Genomic DNA, 21,040 nt, shown 5'->3' with positions numbered 1-21,040 from the left:
AGAAGTGATGGAGAAGGGCTTCGGCGCCAGGATCGAGGCTCTCGAGAGAACCGTCTTTACTCACTCCACGGCACCTGTCAACCCCCCCGCCTACCCCATGGTCAGAAGGAACAGTGCAACAAGCGATATCGTTACACCCAAAACGGCGGTAAAGTCCGCAACCAAAGTGGAAAGCAAAAATGGAGAAGGCAAATAAGCGAGAACCAGCCGAAAGGCACCAAGCGCAAATTAGCAATCAAGGGAAGCTAATAATCTGGCAATGGAATTGTCGCGGTTTTCGCAGCAAGAAATCGGTCCTGCAACAACACATCAGACACACTACAGACAAGCCGGACATCATACTCATTCAAGAGACCAACACCGACACACCCACCCTTCCGGGATATGAAGCAATTGCTGTTCCACCCACAAAAGCCTGCAGCGGTGTAGCGACGTTTGTTAGTAACAGGCTCGCATGGGCCGAGATTGACAGAAGTAATCCGGACAGCAAATGTGAGCACTTGCTCATCGAAGTGTTTCGCAAAGGCAAAAAGGCCAAGAGCATACTAGCACTCCACACATACAGTAGCCCGAACCACCAAACGCAATGTTTCAGACGAATTTTGAAGAAGGCCAGGGACAAAGCCGGAGACAACCCGCTGATTACTGCCGGAGATTTCAACGCCCCAAACGTAGAATGGGGATATGGCGTCACCAGCGCCAAAGGCAGAAATCTTGCCACTGATGCGGAAGAGATGGGCCTCACCCTGATCACGTCCGCGCTCTACCCCACCAGGATGGGCAACTCGGTTTCGAGGGACACCAACCCAGACCTTACGTTCGTCCTCAACGTCGAGAGGGCCACCTGGCATAATACCGGTGAAGACCTCGGCAGCGACCATTACATTGTAGAAACGTCAATAGCAATCGCCTCGAAACCACTCCGAAAGTGGAGATACACGGATTGGCATGCGTTTAGACAGGTACGAAAGGAACGTACCGAAAAGCCCGCTACACTAGAACAGTGGACGCGCGAACTCAAGGAGGACGCTCTCAAGGCGACCAAAGAAATCGAAACGGACGTCCAGGCAATCGGGATGGATGCTAAGCTCGCTCACATGCTGGAAGCAAAAAGATCCATATTGCAGAGATGGCATACTCAGAGACTCAATAGAAGACTCAGGAAAAAGATCGCACTGTTGAACAAGGACATTGAGAATCACTGTGCGGTACTCTCCAACCAACAATGGGACGAAGTATGTGCAAGGGCCGATGGCAGCATGACATCGGACAAAACCTGGAACCTGCTCAAACACCTTCTTAACAAGGGTCAAACCAAGAGCTCCCAGACCAATGCGGCTGACAAGATAGCGAAACGCGACCTCAAAAACTCCAACGAGCAGGAATTTATGGCAAGACTTGCCGAAAGATACATGCCACTCTCGAGCAGCCACGAAAGCGACGCCGAAGCACCCGGTTCCCCGTACACGGGAGCGGACAACCCCGACCTCGACGAACCCTTCAACCTGGAAGAAATCAGGACCGTCCTTCAAAACCTTAACGGCACATCGGCCCCAGGTCCCGACGGTATTAGTAACAAGGCCCTTCGTAACTTGGACGAAGACTCCATCCGGTTCCTAGCGGATCGAATCAATCAGGTCTGGGATTCAGGCATGGTCCCGCCGGAATGGAAGCACGCCACTACGGTTCTCATCCCAAAGCACAACAAGCCCTCGGGCGTCGAGAACCTTAGACCCATATCGCTCACGTCGTGCGTGGGTAAGGCGGCGGAACACGCCGTTCACAACAGAATCTCCAGATTCCTTGAAAACAAGGGACTGTTACCACACACCCTCATAGGATTTAGACCCGGTCTATCAACTCAAGACACCATGATTTTAATCAAGCACCAAATCATTGATGACCCCATTAGAAACGCCAAGGCCATTCTCAGGTTGGATCTCGAGAAAGCGTTTGATAACCTATCTCACCAATACATTGTGGACACCATTTCCGAACTCAACCTCGGAGCTAGATTCCACGCGTACGTCAAGTCATTCTTGGATAATAGGACGGCTACGCTCCGATTTGCCGACCTCTCCACGGAGGACACTCTCGTTGGGGAGCAAGGGCACCCCCAAGGCTCGGTCATCTCCCCTATGCTTTCAACCTTGCCATGGCGGGACTTGCCGAGAAACTCGGACCGATCCATGGGCTCGAGCACACCATATACGCAGACGACATCACTATGTGGGTCTCCAAAGGAACCCCTGGTATGGTGCAGTACATCTTGTAAGAAGCAGTGAACACCGTAGAAGAATTTCTAATTCCCACAGGACTCAGATGCTCGCTACCAAGTCGGAGCTGCTTGTACGCAGACCCACGCAGAAGGGCCGAAGGCCATATTCAACAGACTTCAATTACAATCAGGAAATTACCGTACGAACCAATTCGGGACACGCCATCCCGTGCGTCGACAAAATCAGAGTCTTGGTATGATAGTAGAGACTAAAGACGTCAATGCCTCTACGGTTCAGAAGCTCATCACCAAGACTAACAACGCTATCGGGCTCATCAGAAGAATTGCCAATAGACACAGGGGCCTCAAGGAACATAATCTCGTCAAACTCATACACGCGTTCGTCACCTGTCACTTCGCATACGTTGCGGCAATGCTCAATTGGTCAAGATCCGAAAGAGACAGACTCAATGCGCAAATCAGAAAGGTCATCAAGCAAGCCCTCGGCATTCCGACCAGCACCAGCAACGAGAAGCTGGGGCACCTGGGTATGCACAACACCCTGGAAGAAATTGCCGAGGCCCAGCAGCGCGCCCAGCTTGCTAGGCTTTCGACGACGCCTCCGGGGCGCACGATCCTAGCGAAGCTGGGCTTTGCTCAAGGAAACATAGAAAAAGACTTTGCGGACCTCCCACGGGACATCCGCGCTAAGATCACGGTCCGACCTATACCCAGAAACGTACACCCCGAAAACAACAGGGGCAGACGACAAGCGAGAGGACAATTCCTCCTTAACCAAGCCTTGGCAAACCGCGAAAGCTCAGCTTTTGTGGACGCGGCGGCATACGCGGGAAACAAAGCTTTCGCAGTGGCGATGGTGGACGGCTGCGGATCCACAAGACATGCAGCCACGGTAATCGCAAGGAAGCCTGAACAGGCTGAACAGGTTGCGATCGCCGTTGCGCTGACCAATGACAATATTTCTCACATCTACAGTGACTCCATAGCCGCAATTAGAGCTTTTCAAAAGGGCACGGTCTGCGCACAGGCTCTAAGAATTGTCACAAAGAAAGAGATTAAGCACCACGTCATATACTGGTTCCCGGCACACTTAGGACCAAAGATCGGCGACGTCCCCAACCTTAACGAGGCGGCACACGAGGCTGCGCGCGTGCTTACAGACCGCGCGGCTTCACCCGACCACTCGGAGAACAAGGACGCCCCCACTACATACAATGAAATCACTAAACACTACTACCTACAACGTAGAGAGTTTAGCACGCCACAACGCATGCTCACTCGAGCTCAAAGCGGTTACTCTCAGAATGCTACAAACAGACACATACCCCACGCAAAACAGACTACACCACTACATGCCTGAGCTCTACGACAAGTCTTATTGCACCAACTGTAATACATCCCTTAACGTGTATCATTTACTCTGGCCGTGCTCGCAAGCTCACATAAACTCCGAACCGGACAAGCGCAAGTTTGAAGAAGCAATCCGGAGCGAAGAACTCGCTCCCCAACTCTGGGCCGTCCAGCAGGTTCACGACGCCGCCAGGAAGCTCAACATCCCGGTTCCGTCGTGGGAGACGCCCGCTCCATGAGATCCCCAAAGCTCTCGTGGCCTGCAGGACCTTTAATAAAGTTGATTCCTTCCTTCCTTCGAACGACGCCGTCGGAGGAGTGCTGCAGCAGTTTGTCTACGGAGTGCGGCAGCCGGTCGCGTTCTTACGCAAACTCTTGCAGGCCGAGCTTAGATACAGGACTTACCACAAGCCCTCAACACTTACTCGAAGGTCGGCAATTTTACATCCTCACCGACCACAAAGCACTCACCTACACTGCGACCGCTACCAACTCTACCCACACTCCCCGTGAGATTCGCGAACTTGCCCACATATACGAATTCACGAGCAACATTCAGCTCATCAGCGGCACAGACAACCGAATCGCCGATGCACTATCCTGTATACAAGTCAAAGCAACTGTCTTCGAGCGCGCCCTGTGTATTTTGCATCTGTGGCTACAGCACAGCTAGAGGACAGTGAGCTAGAGAACATATGACTGAAAGATAATTCCTTCCAAATTCAAGAGGTGCGATTTCCAGGCTGTGATATTCCCTTGGTTTGCGACGTATCTACAGGTTGTCCTCGCCCCTACGTGCCGCCACAATTGTGCCGCACCGTCTTCGACGCCATGCATTCCTTGTCGCACCCTGGTATTCCTGCGGCTCAACACCTTGTCGCTACACGATACCTGTGGCCACGCAAGAATATGGTCGTCTGACGCTGGACACGGGCTTGTCTCCAGTGCCAACAAACGAAAGTTCACCGCCACACCCTCAGTCCGCTGGGTACCTTCAGGCGTCCTGACGCGCGTTTCAGTCACGTGCACATCGATCTGGTCGGTCCTTTGCCGCCATGCAAGGACAACCGCTATATCATAAGTGCATCGGCTGGTTGACGCGATGGCCTGAGGCATTGCCACTCAGCAATATCGCCGCAGAGACAGTCGCTCGCGGTCTTAACTCCGTATGGATTAGCCGCTACGGAGTTCCCACGATGATTACAACAGATACAGGTTGTTGTTTCGACTCCGAGCTTTTCCGTACGATGCCCCAACTGCTTGGTGTCAGCCACATCAAGACGACGGCCTACCAAACCATGTCGAATGACATGGTAGAGCTCCTACACCGCCAGCTAAAAATCTCGCTCACAGTGTCACGGACACTGGTACCATGGATGGAGCACCTGTCACTAGCCCTCCTCGTCATACGCAGTGTTATACGGCCTGACGACTCCTGCTCCTCGGCAGAGCTCGTGTTTAGGACAACAATGAGGCTACCTGGGCACTTTTCCGACCCGCAGCCGGTACCAACGCTCGACGTTGGTGATAATGCCAGTCGCCTCACAGCTGCCACGGGAGAGGCCTCTCCTATTCACTGTCGACATTATTCACGACCAACCTTCTAGAGTCGTGCTCTCAGAGACTGGACGCACGTCTTCGTGCGGCACGAAACAGTGCGACCAACACTACAGCCACCTTATGACGGACCTTTCAAGGTCCCGATTCGCTGCCCAAATTTCCTCGTCCTGTTGATGAATGGACGCGAAGACAGCGTTACGATTGACCGCATCAAGCCTGCGTTCCTGGACGCCTACATCATACGCACCGACGACAAACCACTCCTGAAGACCAAGCGCGTTTACTTCGGCGACGCAAAAACTAGACTCCCTCCTAGATATCACTCCTTCGCACCCCGGCTCTCTCGCTAGAGGGGGGGGGGGAGAGGGAGGGGCGCTTTGACGATCCATCGTTGTTTCATCGACGATAACGAAGTGTCGCCTAAGCACGCAGCTCCGCGCGCCGAGCGCTCGAGCCAGAGCTCGAACGAGAAACGAGGGCCAGCAGCGTTCGGTTATTAAATCGTAGCATTTTCAATGCGAAGCATTTCTTGGCGAACATTTGCTACTTTGACAACATATATCTGTCTATCTAGCCGCCTGCGTCTTTGTGCTCTCATGGTCGTTTCATTAACTTGGTATGTACCAAAATGGCCATACTATGGCAAGCGTATATGACGAACCTAAATGAGATGTCATGACGTGAATGTCATTACATTCGTGTCATGTAGGTCATGAAAAAGCCACTTTCGTCTTGGTGCTCTCATGGTCGTTTCGTTAACTTGGTAGCTACCAAAGTTGGCATAGTATGACAAGAGTGTATGACGAACATAATTTATAGCCCATGACATAATTGTCATGACATGCGTGTCATGTAGGTCATGATAATAACCCAGCGAAAAAGATTAATACTCAGGAACCACTGATATGGGTTCGGACGTGGATACTAAGTGAAGGAAACACTAACGGATGCTGGTAGAAGTCCGTCATGAGCATGACTCAGCAAAAATGACAATGACTCCGCGAAAAAAAGATTAACACTCAAAACCACTGGAATGGGTTGGGACATGGGTACTAAGTCAAGCAAACACTAAATTATGCTGGTAGAAGTCATAGTCATGTGCATGACTAAAAAATGAAAATGACTCCGCGAAAGAAGAACCACTGGAATGGGTTCGGACGTGGGCACTAGGTGGAGTAAACAGTAAAGGATGATGGTAGAAGTCATAATCATGACCATGACTGAGCAAGAATGACAATGATTCAGCAAAAAAACATTAACACTCAAAAACTACTGAAATGGGTTCAGACGTAGGTACAAAGTGAAGGATACACTAAAGGATGCTGGTAGAAGCCATAGTCGTGACCATGACTCAGCAAAAATGTCAATGACTCAGTGAAAAAATATGAACACTCAAAAACTGGAACGGGTTCGGACGTGGGTACTAAGAGAAGGAAACAATAAAGGATGACGGTTGAAGTCCTAGTCATGACCATGACTCAGCAAAAATGATGACACAGTGAAAAAATATTAACACTCAAAAACTGGAACGAGTTCGGACGTGAGTACTAAGTGAAGGGAACACTAAAGGATGATGGTAGAAGTCATAGGCATGACCATGACTGATCAAAAAGACAGTGACTCCGCGAAAAAAGATTAACGCTCAAAAACCACTGGAATGTGCTCGGACGTGGGCACTAAGTGCATGAAACACTAAAAGATGATGATCGAAATTATAGTCATGATGCTGACTGATCGAAAATTACAATGACTCAGCGAAAAAAAAATTACATTAAAAAGCCACTAAAATGGGTTTTGACTTCCGTACTATGTGAAGAAAACACTAAAGGATGGTGGTAGAAGTCATAGTCATGAGCATGACTAAAAAATGACAATGACTCAGCGAAAAAAATATTAACGCTCAAAAGCCACTGAAATGGGTTCTGACGTGGGTGCTAAGTGAAGGAAGCACTAAAGGATTGTGGTAGAAGTCATATTCGTGACCATGACTCAGCAAATATGAGAATGACTCAGAGAAAAAATGATTAACACTCACGACCAATGGAAAGGGTTCGGATGTGGTATTAAGTGAATGAAAAGGCTAAAGGTTGATGGTCGAGGTCATAGTCAGGAAACGTCTCTTGGAAGTAGCTAAAGGGACTCCTGAGGAATCATGGCATGAATGTCATGACATGTATGTCCACAAGGTCATAGAAGAGCCGCCTACGTGTTGGTGCTCTCATGGTCATTTCGTTAACTTGGTAGGCTTCGCATAACATCGATTCCCACAGGGCGTGGGATCTGCCGGCTTTTTTGGTCTGCGTTCAACCGATAAGTAATCAAGAATGTGAGAGATCATGAAGCACACGTCTTACCACACCATATTATACCGCATTGTCCTTGCATAGCACAGGATCTGGTGCTTGAATTGTTTTTATTAGGCAAGGATTTCCCAGTGAAAGTCGTTCGGGGACGAGGAATGTACAAATACAATAACAATATCATAGTAACATAAGTAACAATATCATAGAATATTACCTTGCACTACGAGTACCTCGTAGTACAATGCGAGACAAATATTTTTTTCTATTATGCATCAACACGCTCGACAAAAATACTGTGAAAGTGGGTGCAAAACAAAAGTGTGCTCTCATTTTCCCATCAGCTCAAAGAGAAAACGAGTTACTCGCGGGCCGTGAACTACTCGCGCCATCTACCGGATGAGCACTAAAAGCTAAAGCGAGCTGCAGAGGCACTCTATAGCTGGCGCCGCCGCGCTGTTCATACACCTTTCATAGGGCTCTATTCTCGACACGCATGGCAGCTGCACTGCTGCGATTATCCGCCATGTTGACTATCTGAATGGCTGTCGAGAGGTAGCGAGCGTTAAAAATTGTGCCGGGAAACGGCAGTTTTGCAAAATGCGATTTTCCGTTTTCATCAAATTGACGAAACTTGACGTGGGGCGGCCACTTTTATCGACTAATACTTTTTTCTGGCCCTTGGCACCTATATTGCGACTTTAACGGTTTAAAAGGAAGGGGACAGTAACGTGCAGAAGCCCGAGTAATCCATGAGCAATTTCGCCAATATGAGGTGGTTGTCCAAAATAGCCGCCATGTCATCTTGCTGATATACTGAAGGAATGCCCCGTGAGAAGCGCCACAGGAAGAACCGTTTCGTAAACGTCACTTTGACGTTGCGCTGGGGCGCCATGGCACAGCTTTTCCGCCATAATATGTGGTGTGACAAATTATGCTTATGAACGACCATATGCAATGGCGGAGGAGAGGCGTGCGTATCACCGAATTTACCCCGTCGTTCGAGGACATGAAAACGTTTTGTTCATAATACGTGCTCATAGTATTTGCATCGCTCTTGGATGGTGTTGGGCCATCATTTAAAAAATTCGATTATTTGAAATAGTTTTGGGTAAACATTTTAAATCTTCTGCGACTTTTGCACTTTTCGCTGCTGTGTTCGCGATGTAATCAAGTATAATGACTTTTCACATCATCATATCTAATGACAACGATGGCTTTTTAATTTATAAAAAGAAATGTACGCAAGGCGGCACCTTTAAGTTTCCTAACGTGGTGTGAGTAAGCAGCAAATTGAACAAGAGTGGCAATGCCGGCGCTTGCGTAGCGCAAGCGGATATGTATGGTGCGCGGAACGCTATTGGCGATATTCGTCATCTTCTCAGCCAGCCGAGTCCGGCTGAGTCACTTGCGTTTCAAGAGATAGCAATAACGTGGCCCAGAACTTGCGCCTCATCTCCACTGGTCGGTCACATATGTTGTCTTAAGACAGAAAACAAGCGCGTGGGCGCCAATATGTGAAGACTGATTCCGTTTCTCCGGGACTCACAAATTAGGGTGTTTTAGTATATCGCAAAACGTTAGCGTGCGACGCAACGCTAACGCAAAGAAAGGCTGCACTGCGCGGTACAAGGTAGTGTTTTAGAATAGCGGAACGGAGCAAAACGCTAACGCTAACGCAAATACACTTGGACGCCATCTCGAGGCGGACACAGCAAACATGAGCATACAGGAGCAAACTCTCTCGTTAAGCCTACTCCGCCGCTAATCGAGAACGTATATTGAAAACAACGCCTATTTGTCACCTGTGCGCCGCTGTCGAAGCATCATCACACAAATCTAAAGCAAACACGAGCCTTAGTGCGGAACGAATGAGCCTAATAGTGCAGGCCGACGACTCGATAGATCCGAAGTGGACGGCTCTCCCTTGAACAGGCGCCGCCATCTTGCCCTACGTACGAAATCTCTTGCGTGCGTTAGCGTTGAACTCTATATTCCGGAAACAGCGTATGTACGTAAGAGTTCTGGCTACGTTTACGTTCTGTTTGCACAGTTTGCAGCACGCAACGCTAACGCTCAATCCTTGCGTTTGCTGTTTTCCGCTGTACTAAAGCTCCCTATTGGCTAGTGCAGCAGACGATGACTTCTACGCAGTAGGCGACGGAAGCGAGAGACGCTTTTGACAGAATAACCCTCCGCTCTGAGCTAGCTGCTTTCAGCTGCGCACCTCCAGCACTGAGCTTCGGCTTTGAGCTCAAAATGATGCGGCACACCACGCACAAGTGTGCGTTAAATAATGGCTTCTGATAAGTTATAAAACCGACTTGTTATAGGCTCGCTAACAGCTGCAAACCCGCGAAGGGTATCGGTGCCCTAAACTTTTAGAAATAAATGCTGAGAATTCACGTGCCCAAAACACGATCTGATTATGAAGCAAGCCGTGGTGGGGGACGCTCGGTTATTTTTGACTTCATGGGGTTCTTGAACGTGCACTCAATGCATGGTACAGGGGGCGTTCTTGCATTTCGCTTTCATCGAAATGTGGCCGTCGTTGCCGGGATTCGATCCCGCGACCTCGTCCCTAGCAGCGCAACGCCCAAAACTCAAAGCAACCATGGCGTCTGACCCCTGACTTGATAATTAAAGTTGTTTACCGAGAATTCCACTCAAGGTAGAACGTTCAAAAGATAAGTATTATTGAGACTGCCATTGTTGAAAATCTTCGCCCGCAAATAGCATAATTGGCATTGAAACCTTGATTATTATATTGATGAGAGATTGTCATCACTGAAGCAGATGGTATTAAGTGAACAGTTAGATTATGCCGGTACAGGTAATATTGGTCCCATTAACACATCAAGTAGCTTCAGAGGGAACCTGTGATTTCGGTGTAAAAGGTTAATGAAGTATAAAGTATGAAGCTTTAGCAACCTCAGAGCATGCAGAACTAAAATAAATTGTCAATAGTATTTTGAAATAGTACGTTAAGCATTAGAGAAATTTATCATTTTGCGGACAAAACACATTTGAATAATGTCTCAATGCATTTTGCTTCTTTTATAAAGGTGAGAATATGTTTGAAGAGCGTCTACTCTACCAGAGCAGTGGAAAGGAGTGTGGTATTTTTAACGTAAGAAGCCTGATTCGCAGACTTCATATAACAAGTAAGGAATGTTTTTCAATTTACGACACTAGAAATGAAACAAGGTAGTTACACGATTGAACTCGTCACAGAAACATTAACCTGCTATCAATGTAGATATATTTGAACATCAAATACGTTCCGCAATGCACTCATACCATTATTGTACAAGCCACATCCAGTCGCACGTATCTTTTGCCAGCACAAAAACGTGATGACCACATGAAAGTCCCCAAAGAAGGTAATTTTTGCGGCCTTTATGTATTAGTGGGATTTACCATAGTCAACCACCGCAGGAAAGTATGAAGTACATGTTTATTAGCGATCACAAATTTGTTGCTTAACTGCATCTTTGCAAGTCGGCTGATAAAAAGTAGCAGTTTTTCACGAAAGGTGACGCATTGATAACAGTAGCAAAGTCCACACAAATACACAAATAAGCTTAGTAGTTCTAAAGGCCATGTGAACTGTAGTAAACATTCGCTTAACCAATGAAGGAACGAGCGCGGTGTCATGTACATCATGGCAAACATGAACAGATGTCACTCGATTGCCGCGGACACTTACTGTAACAGCGCTCGCATGTAGAAGAGCGCCTGCAGCGGCGAGCGAGCGCTTCAACGCGTATCTGAAGCATGGTAACGCGACCTCTAATATTAGGCACGCGAGAGCATAGCATACACGAAGCCACCAGCCATCTCCGATCCCCGGGGTTTTGAAGCTTCCACTGATAACCTTTATAGAGTGGAGCAGTGTTTTGCAACGCAACTGGCAGCAACGGCCGGGCTAGAAGCGGAGACGCCCTCTCACCTATCGCACTTTTCCAGTCCCCCCTCTTAGCACTCGCTTGATACCGTTACCGCGCTCAACTAAGTGCAAGCGGAAAGAGGAGGCTCACTAAAAAAACCATCCATCACTGTTCACACTCGTCCGCTTTCCCTCCCACCTTCAGAATACCGCTCGAGGGATGGGTTAGGATGTTACCGTATTCATAGAGAACCTCACGCAGACGCCCACGGCGATAATATTGACGGAAAATTGACCTGAGTGTTCTACAATTCCTATCTGAGTAAAATTCACTGAATGGCCATTAGATTATTCCAACTTCGGCACCGTGATGACTGTATGAACGCAATGATCAAGCAATGGACCTATTGTTTCTGCAAGCGCTGTGTCTTCAGAAAAACATCTACTATGTATCTCCCGATTATGACACATTTATTCCAGAGTGCCGGCTATGTGGGTGTCTTTAACAGGCACGCCGTTATTCTAGCTTTTTTTGGGAGGTGGTACTTATACCTTTCAGCGTTCAGTAGAATTTTATAGAAAATGAGATTGGTAGCACAAAATGCAGAGTACGTAAAAATAATCTTATCCTGTCTGCAGCTTAAAATTTTATATTATTAACCAGAACTTCTATAGGAACCAATGTTCGCACTTCCATAGCACCAATAGCACGACTCCCGTCAAATAGAATTTCACTTGACACGGTCAAACACGGCTGAATTAATACGGCTATTCCGATCGAGATATTTATTACGTCTGAAAAATCTAACACCGAAGTATTATTTAGCTATTCTCTTTCTGTAGGGAAATCTGAGCCATTTCTATGGGCACCCACAAGGCACCATAATGTCAGTTCTGTTCCTTGAGGATATCCATAATTGTGGTATACCTTTATTTATGAAACATATACAGTGGTTTTCATCTTTACATTGTGTGACTGCATTGGCCGCGATTGTTCGAACCACATTACTGTGATGCTAAAAGTAGAATGGGGTTACAGAAGACAGCTGTTTCATATTGTAAAATGCATATTTAACGTCTATGTCCGCTTTATTTATTGTAATGTTACACATTGGCGAAACGATGAAATGTTTATCCTTAAGAATGCGCAAAGAGATGAGGCATGCGAACTACAAGAACGCAGTGTTGTTTGATCGGTGCTAGATGTTTGCGCATCGCTTACAAAGGATCGGTAACGACTTGCTCAACTTGCAGTAGTTATCCAGTTATTTAATGTAATCAAACATTCATAAACTTTTTCCTATGCAAAATGTGTTTTTGTCAGGATGCTGCATGGTACGCTTTATTACACAGTGTTCTAGCTTTTATTTTCTAGTATTCTCTAATATACCCTGCTTTTAAGGCAATTAGACTAATACAAGACGCAAACGCTGCTACTGGACCGAACCCGCCTTTTTGGGTATAATAGCACGCTAGAACATTGGTAATGATAACCTGAAGTACTTAAGAACTTAGTCAAAATAACTGTCATCATTAGCTGGTTCCCTAATAGAAACGGAACAGCGCCACGCGACAGGGGCAAATAATAAGAAGACACCTACGCAGGGCGAAGGGTAGCGAGAAAGTCCAGTGTGGACGTAGTTTTTTTCCCCCTCCCGAACGCTTGCCAGGGCTGTGCAAAAAGGTTAATGCGGACAGAAGAGAGAACGCCCGATTGTGCCATAAAGCAGCGTGAATAGCACGTGCATTGCATCAAGGCGTTATATATTCTGTACCTTGGTCATGTAAGCGATTGTACAGAGGTCAAACAGGCCCGTACTTTAACGCGATACTTAACGAGCACCAGTACAACATAAAACAAGCGTTATCAGGCCATCTAGGAATCCACTGCCGGAATTGCGGTTGCGTCCCAGTCTTTGCAAACATGGCCATTCGAACAAACGAATCAAACGAACAAATCGAACAAACGAAAGAGAAATGTTTGAGCTATGCACCTTTGACCTTATCGGAGAATGAAAAGATGCTTCTATAGAATCTTCGCCTAGAGATGACCAGGTGCGATGTGATCACAGTGGTGACATGTGTGGGCTCTGCACTGTATCTTTATACGTTTGTCTTCTTGGTTTTATTATCGATCTGCGATTATATAAATAACACGTGCGATCAAATAAAATCACGTGAAAGTTAGCGCTGTGTATGTGTCTTCTTAACTTGGTCCCTGTCTTGTTGTGCTGCTCCGTGTCTATTATGAATCCAAACCAACTCGTCCGGCAACGTGCCCAGCAAATTAGTTGGTTGTTCCACTTGATGTGTTTGCAACAATAATCTTTCTTACTATACCCTGAGAAACATTTTACTTCTACGATGAAAACACGCCGAAGCTTAGTCAAGCTCTCATTTTCACAGCTTTGCCCTGTTACCCTGGTTCTCTTCTTGGTATACGTCAAATTTGGAAGGTCTAATTTGCAATTGATTGCACTTTTGTATTTATTTGTTTTTCTTTGCTGTAATGATAGCGACCAGGGTAGCTTCTCTGTTTCAGGAAGTAATTTCGCTGCTGTCGCACAAGACGTAAACTTCATAAACTATGCGGATTTGCAGATGATTTTCTTTTCTGGTATAGGTGAATACTATGAACTGCGCCTGTGGAATTCGTCTGCTGTGAGCCCATATAAAGAGTGCCTTAAAGCTTACGCTGAACGTGTACCGAACGGAAAAGTCATCACGGCCTATTATAACGGCTTGTGCAAGAACATACTTACCACGTAGATTGCAAGAAAGACGCACGCAGTGTGAGTTTTGTTCAACATAAACCCACAAGACCGTGCTTTCCTTAACCCTAATTGACAAAGTGCAACTTGCCTGCTTTCTGATAACAGATGCATAAAAGCACAACCTATATTTCTTACTCGACAATATTTGCTGATGTCCTACAAGCATGAATTCTGCAATAAACACATACTTTAGCAAACAATGCCCCGTTGCATCTCTCTCAATTTTATTTCTCCTCACAGTTTCACATCTCCCTGCATCTGGTCCCGCGAACGTGGCAGAGACATCAACCGTGTACTGGCGTAACTATTAGCATCCCCGCAGTCGTGCAACAACACTTTGCGCCTTTAAGAACATCAATTGCCCAGGAATGAAAGTTAATGAAAGCAATTCGTCGCGCCTGTCTCGAACGAAAGCAACACACATTATAGATTAGGTTCTCACGACCGCAATTAGTAACAAGGACAACGAAGCATTGCAAAAGATGGTGCACTGCAAGAATTATAAAACAGTTTCGGAAGGTCAGTGGATTTACTCGGTATAGAAAGATGCAGAAGTTACAGATACATGAATGGAAACAAAACGCCGTTGTAACCGCGAATGTGCAATATTTTACATATTGTTATTTGTTAAACAACTTCCTGAACAAACTGAACACAAATAAATGTTCAATACAAGATTTATAAGGACGACGTGAATAATTGAAAGCACAATTATAAATAATACGCAATTCAAAGAAAAAGAGCAGCCGACTATTTTGAGATTAATACATATCACAAGGTTCATTTATAAAAATTTTCAACTACCACTCCCATGTTTTATTCCATTGTCAGGTATATGTATAGCTTACCTGTCTGACGTCAACTCAAGTTTCGTGTTTTTTTTAATCTTGTGGACATCAGAAAACAGGTGCATTTATTAAACGGATCGCTTTGTAATCATCTCGTCAGCGGCACTGAACGCTATGGCTGAACTACAGTACTTGGTGCCAGTTGTTACTTGGTGCCAGAATAAAAGTACATGTCGTATAGATCTGGAATAAATGTCTTTTGGCTACCGTCGTATCTATCTGTCATGTTGGTGCTACACTTCAATTGGTAACCTCAAAACCCCAGTAACTGCTGCTAATAGCGCTCCCGTGATGAATTTTATGCTCTATACGGATGGAGACATGCGTCACCTCTCGGACCATATCATTACTAGCAAAGGAAAAATATGTCTGGGACATCAAGTTGTCTTTTTTGCGTACACTCCACGTGGCTCCACGTACATTCCACGTGGGAAATAAACCTTTGATTTCAGGTAGATCTGTGTCTCGTTTCTTTTTAAGTGAGGCATTTATGGCCGAATAATTTGTGCTAGAAAAATTGAATGGCATGTCTAATGCAGGTATCGAAGCTCAGCACCCACTCATATGCGAGAGACGCACTCACATATTAAATCGAAACTTTAACTACCATTCCGTGGTTTGTACTGAGCCTCTCATTCGCTAGGTTGCTGGTCGAGTCCCTACAATACAGATTCGTATTCACGTAAAAAAGTGAGTGCATCCTGCGGCGGGTTTTGAACCTCGGCCCCCAACGTAGCAATGCGATGCCTTATTATTTAGGCCACAACCACATCTTTTGCATGCCAATTCTTACAGTGAATGAGATGATGTAAGACATTATGTATGTACAGGAGCGATTTACACTTGTAGGAGCACCACATGCTCATAACTGATGACACGTCAACGAGCAGTAAATAAAAAGAAAATGTCATAGAAAGCAACACCTTCCCAGACAACCAAAACCTGAAATGAGAAACTAAGGACGTAATGAAAAGTGTATACCAGTCAGGCTGACATTCAGTTTGATTTTAAATGTCCTTTAAGTGCGTAATAGTCTGAGTGATAGGCGATATTGAGGTTTTTTTCTCCATTTTTGTCTTTTATAAGAGGTTTCCTTTTACACTTTCTCGGATTGAGGACCTTAACAGAGAAAGTGTAAGAGTAGGGTTGAAGATGAATATGCAGAAGACAAACAATGTTCAGAAGCATGGCAAGAGAACAAGCATTCAGGATCGCCAGTCAGCCTGTAGAGTCTGTAAAGGAGTAAGTTTATCTAGGTCAGTTACTCATAGGGGACCCTGATCATGAGAAAGAAATTTACAGAAGAATAAAATGGGTCGGAGTGCAAACGGCAGGCATTGCCAAATCCTGACTGGGAGCTTACCACTGTCGTTGAAATGAAGTGTACGATCATTGCATTCTACCGGTGCTAACATCTGAGGCAGAAACTTGCAGGTTAACAAAGAAGCTCGTGAACAAGTCTAGGACCGCACAAAGAGCGATGGAAGGGAAAATGTTAGGCCTAATGTTAAGAGAGAGGAAGAGAGCGGTGTTGATCAGACAACAAACGGGAATAGCCAATATTCGAGTTGACATTAAACGGGGAGAATGGACCTGGGCAGGCCACGTAATACGTAGGATGGATAACCGGTGGACCGTTCGAGTTACAGAATGGCTACCAAGAGAACGGAAGCGCTGTCGAGGACGGCCGAAAACTAGGTGGGGTGATGAAGTTACGAAATGTGCAGGCGCAATTTCGAATCAGCTAGTGCAAGACAGTGGTAATTGCAGATCAGAAGAAGAGGCCTTCAACCTGCGGTGGACATAAATATAGGCTGATGATGATGAGAATAATAATAATGATGATGATGAAGAGGTGTCGTTATGCCGTGCAGGTCTATCAATAAATACATATCGAATGGTACGTCATCGCACGGAACAATAAGATATCCGCTCCCCCCCCCCCCCCCGCTACGCTTCTCCCGTCCCAAGAGCACCTAACAATTTCAGGTGGACGCCACGTGTCTATTACGACGATGATTCCTACACTATGCACATACACACATTTGGGCAAGAAGCGGGCGGTATACCGGGTGTTAAAAATTAAGCTTTATGGTTTTCTTAAAATGAGGCACTGGGAGGCACGCGAAGGCCACCTGTGCGAATAGGTTATGTGGCCAGAGGGGGGGGGGGGCACGAAGTGAGATGACAATTATCGCTGTCGGCATCCCAATTAATTGAATAATTTAAGGTTAATTGCATAATTAACCTTTTTGACTGCAGTAAGTGTACACGTTTGTATTTAAATGTTAGAGGCATGCATGTTTTTACGCACTCTCACTTGGAAGAACGCTTGTAGCATGTCTTTACTCCGCGATATCGGACTCGAAATTTTAATTGTCGTTTGCATATTTACGCATGCAAGAGCGTGAGGATCGGCGCAAAGCTCCTGCCTGATGTGACGCGGCTGTTGCCTGCGGCGTTTAGTCTACAGCAGGGCGGAGGCATAGGCAAATATGATAACTGTTCCCCTTCCCCTCTCGGTTGGCTAAATCAAGACATGACAGCGCGGTGTACCGTACGCAGTACGCATGACCATGTTAAACGTGACAACGGGATATAATTTTTCGGCACATTTTTGTATTACTTGAGATAGCACCGGGACATGATCTTGTGAACTCGTTAGCTACTAGAGTGTTTCTGGAATAGTGGCGCGGCTGTACTGAAGGATGTCCAAGAATATCCACGCCGAGTCCTTTCGTGCTGATATGGCTGCTTGAGGCGGGACGAGGTATTCTACCGAATAAAAAGTAGACGTGTTACTCTCAATGGCTGAGTTGAATGACAACGCTTCATTGGCAATGTGGCGGTACGCGGCTCACGACTCTCACCGTCCCCTTAAAAGTAGGCATACCTTCATAAACGTGTTTCGGCACTTTTGCACAACAGGGTTAGTCCATCGTCCGAGACAGACCAAGAAGTAATCGTTGATGAAGACTTTGAAATTGACGTTGTCGCGTGCGTAACGTCGATTCCAGAACTCAGCATCCGACAGACTGCCGATCAGCGTGGTGGCAGCATTGGAACAGTGGCAAATGTGCTAAGAAAGCATAAGTTCCGTCCCTATATCATCTTTACCATTACCAGGACCTAAGTGAGGCAGACTTTGAAAGGCACGTTGACTTCTATATACTATTGGGGCCTTTGACAATTGAAGAAAAGGACTTCTTGCACAGAATAATATGGACAGATGAAGCTCGCTTTTGCTGCAATGGCGTTGTGATTAATGCGCGTTGTGAATAACGCGCATCATTTGTCGCAAGGTAATCGACACTGGCTGCTCAAGTACACGCACCAAGTTCGCTGGAGGGTGAATGTGTGGTGTGGCATACTGGGGGAGAGGATCATTGCGGGCTTGCTGTTTTGAGGACAACTTGAACGGAAAGGTTTACAAGCAAGAAATATTAGGTGTGGTCTTCGACGTCTTTGTCTCCAATCTTTGCCTGAATGATCTGAACCAAGTGTGGTGCATACTAATTGGGCGACACAACACGCACAACCTCAAGACACTCGAATCCACCATTGGCAACACTCTCAGACTCCCAGGCCGCATGTCAAACCGCCACGGCAGTCTGCGAGAAAATGAGCTTCCTAGACTAATTCACGGCTTTGTCATCACAGAGGTAATTTACGCATTCCCATACTTACACCTTCTCAGAAAGGAGACTGACAAGGTCCGCAGCCTCGGTCAGAAAATGTATAAGTTCGCTCTATATGCACAAAGCGGCACACAGCGGCACATCCACAGAGCGGGTCATGAAGACCGGTACTTTCAACACGCTCGACAAGCATGTGGAAGCCTATCTCACCTCCCAGTACGCCTGCCTTTCCAAATCAAGAACTGAACGACAGATTTTAAATCCTTAGGCATTTATCCACTTTCTCTCATTCATCACAAACACACCATTGCACATCAGCTACACATGTATCCACAGATACCACCACTCCCTAAAAACATGCACCCTATACATCATATGCCACACAGGAGGCAAAGGGCCAGGGCCCTACACAGAAAATTCTCCAATTTAACCGACGTGCTCTACGTCGACGCCGCCGAATGTAACACTGGTTCGAAATATGTACTCTCAGTATTCAATTTCCAAGGCCAATTAGACACGGCCGCCTATATCCATGCTGGATATAATGGCCATAGCCCTCGCTTTCGCTATTCTAAATTCATAAATATTAGTCAGCGTCTCAAAAACAGACAGCAGTAATTTCGTAGGTGACAGGGTTTTCAGGCATGGTCTTTCATTAACCCTCTCTCAACCTCCCACACAAGGCATAGGCTTGATTTGGAGGGTCTCGCCGGCAACGAGGTGGCTCAGGCCAGCGTCCAAGCATTAACCGACCGAGCAGGCATTACATGAGTCGCAAGTCGTTGCCTTCGAGAAGCCGTTTTCCACGAGAGATGGCCTTCTCGCATTCCACGACATCGGTGTACATTATACACTCGATCATCTCTCATTTTCTCCGTGAGCGCGGGATTCACCACGCAACCGCGATATCCTGAGACGGCAGCTACGGACTCGCACCTTGCCTTCCCTTCTCTTTCTTCAGGTCATTCACCGCTCACTCTGCCACTCCCGGCCTGCCACTTCTGCGCAACGGCCAAGGCAATCTAAGCCACATTATGTGGGGATGCCCTCAAAACCCATTACCCCATCCCCTCAATAATTTAATCACTAGTGAGAAGCAGTGGGGGGCTGCCTCGCGCAGCTGAAAGTCCGAGTTTCAGGAGGTAATTCTGGGGTGGGCTGAGAGGTTGGAGGAGGACTGCCTCGAGTAGACACCTCCCCCGCTACTCCTTTCCTTTTAAAACAGATAAATAAAGTCACTACGGTTAATATCAGGTAGCGTTGAGCGAAGCAGGAAAAGAGAAAAGAGGCGAAGCGTCGCTGAGAAGGAGTGGGCGAAGCGAGCTGGGTTGATCACCTCTGACAGTTGCTACAGGTTGTCTACGCGCAACAGAGGTACCGGTTCGTCTCGTGATCGAGTGGCCGAGCACCGCGGCAGAAGGACAGAGCACAGAGCAGCAACGCAAGTGGGGGCAGGCCGAACGCGAGTCGACCGATCCCGAAGTCGTTCGCATCTGCAGAACGCTTTCAAGATACGGCGCGTGCCGCTGCGCAAACTACGCAGCTGCAAACCACCCCTCCTCCGTTCCGTGCTGCCTTCTCGCTTTCTTCCCTTGTGCGCAATTCGCATCACCGTCGCACGCTTTCACTCGCACATACAGCATACCGCGCGTGGGGACGATGTTATCGCCCTTGAACATCGCGGTGGCCACGACGGGAGAAAGGCGTCTGGAGTGTCTATATCATTGTTACGGCAATTATATAGGAATGGCACCCATACGCTTGAGTGTAATCCGCGTTCACGAACTGAAACGTCACAGTAATTTTTGCAGTGCCACGTGCGCAACGCATCTCGCCTACGCGCTATTTATAACATTCACCATGGTTGTAATACGTCGGACGAACATGACCATTACAACAAGGAGAGGCATGTAACACACACAGACACCTACATGAACCACATTGCAACAAACCAGTCGTGGGCTACTTTATGATAATCCCCATGTCTAATAACGTACAAGAACTTTCAAGTAAGCAAAAATGCCGCTATTGCTGCTCGTTTTTCTAAATATATAATCATACAGTTTCTCACAGTAACATCTACAGGCTAATCTGGTGTCACCGTCTATGAAAGTTTCCTAAAGGGCGCTGTGCCGTCATGGGAATGACGGTATATTTGTCTGCGAGGCCTGTGTCGGCTAGTGTTATCGGAGGCGTCATCTAAAAAGTTGATTATGGCTACACATATATTGATTTCTTAAAAAGGTTGTCCTTCACAAAAAACATCTCTCAATTAATTTTACTCACCCTCAGTGCATAATTAAGCGAATAAAAGCAAAAAAATACGACCAGCAGTTCTAAAGCCAGCGCGAATCCTGTCGTCTGCCCTCAAACTTTCGCGGCCCGCTGATACTTTGTACGTTTCGTATAATCCAAAATTTACGATGACAATCCGATGTCATA

General features: G+C 46.7%; 2 protein-coding genes across 8 annotated transcripts in view; both read left to right on the top strand.

The window, feature by feature from the left end:
- The window catches only part of LOC125946889 (uncharacterized), a 790,862-nt gene that overhangs the window by 353,776 nt on the left and 416,046 nt on the right, over nt 1-21,040 (top strand). The gene's annotated exons all lie outside the window — the stretch shown is intronic.
- The window catches only part of LOC125946888 (uncharacterized), a 985,317-nt gene that overhangs the window by 759,797 nt on the left and 204,480 nt on the right, over nt 1-21,040 (top strand). For 5 of the 7 annotated variants that reach the window (XM_049671056.1, XM_049671057.1, XM_049671052.1 and 2 more), the window contains one exon: nt 13,881-13,961. The exons of the other annotated variants lie outside the window; for them this stretch is intronic. In XM_049671056.1, coding sequence (XP_049527013.1) covers nt 13,881-13,961 — 81 coding nt within the window. The remainder of the gene's footprint in view (nt 1-13,880; nt 13,962-21,040) is intronic. 7 annotated transcript variants of the gene reach the window in all.

This window comes from Dermacentor silvarum, chromosome 7 (assembly GCF_013339745.2).
Source record: "Dermacentor silvarum isolate Dsil-2018 chromosome 7, BIME_Dsil_1.4, whole genome shotgun sequence".
Lineage (NCBI taxonomy): Eukaryota > Metazoa > Arthropoda > Arachnida > Ixodida > Ixodidae > Dermacentor > Dermacentor silvarum.
This window is presented reverse-complemented; position numbering and strand designations above follow the sequence as displayed.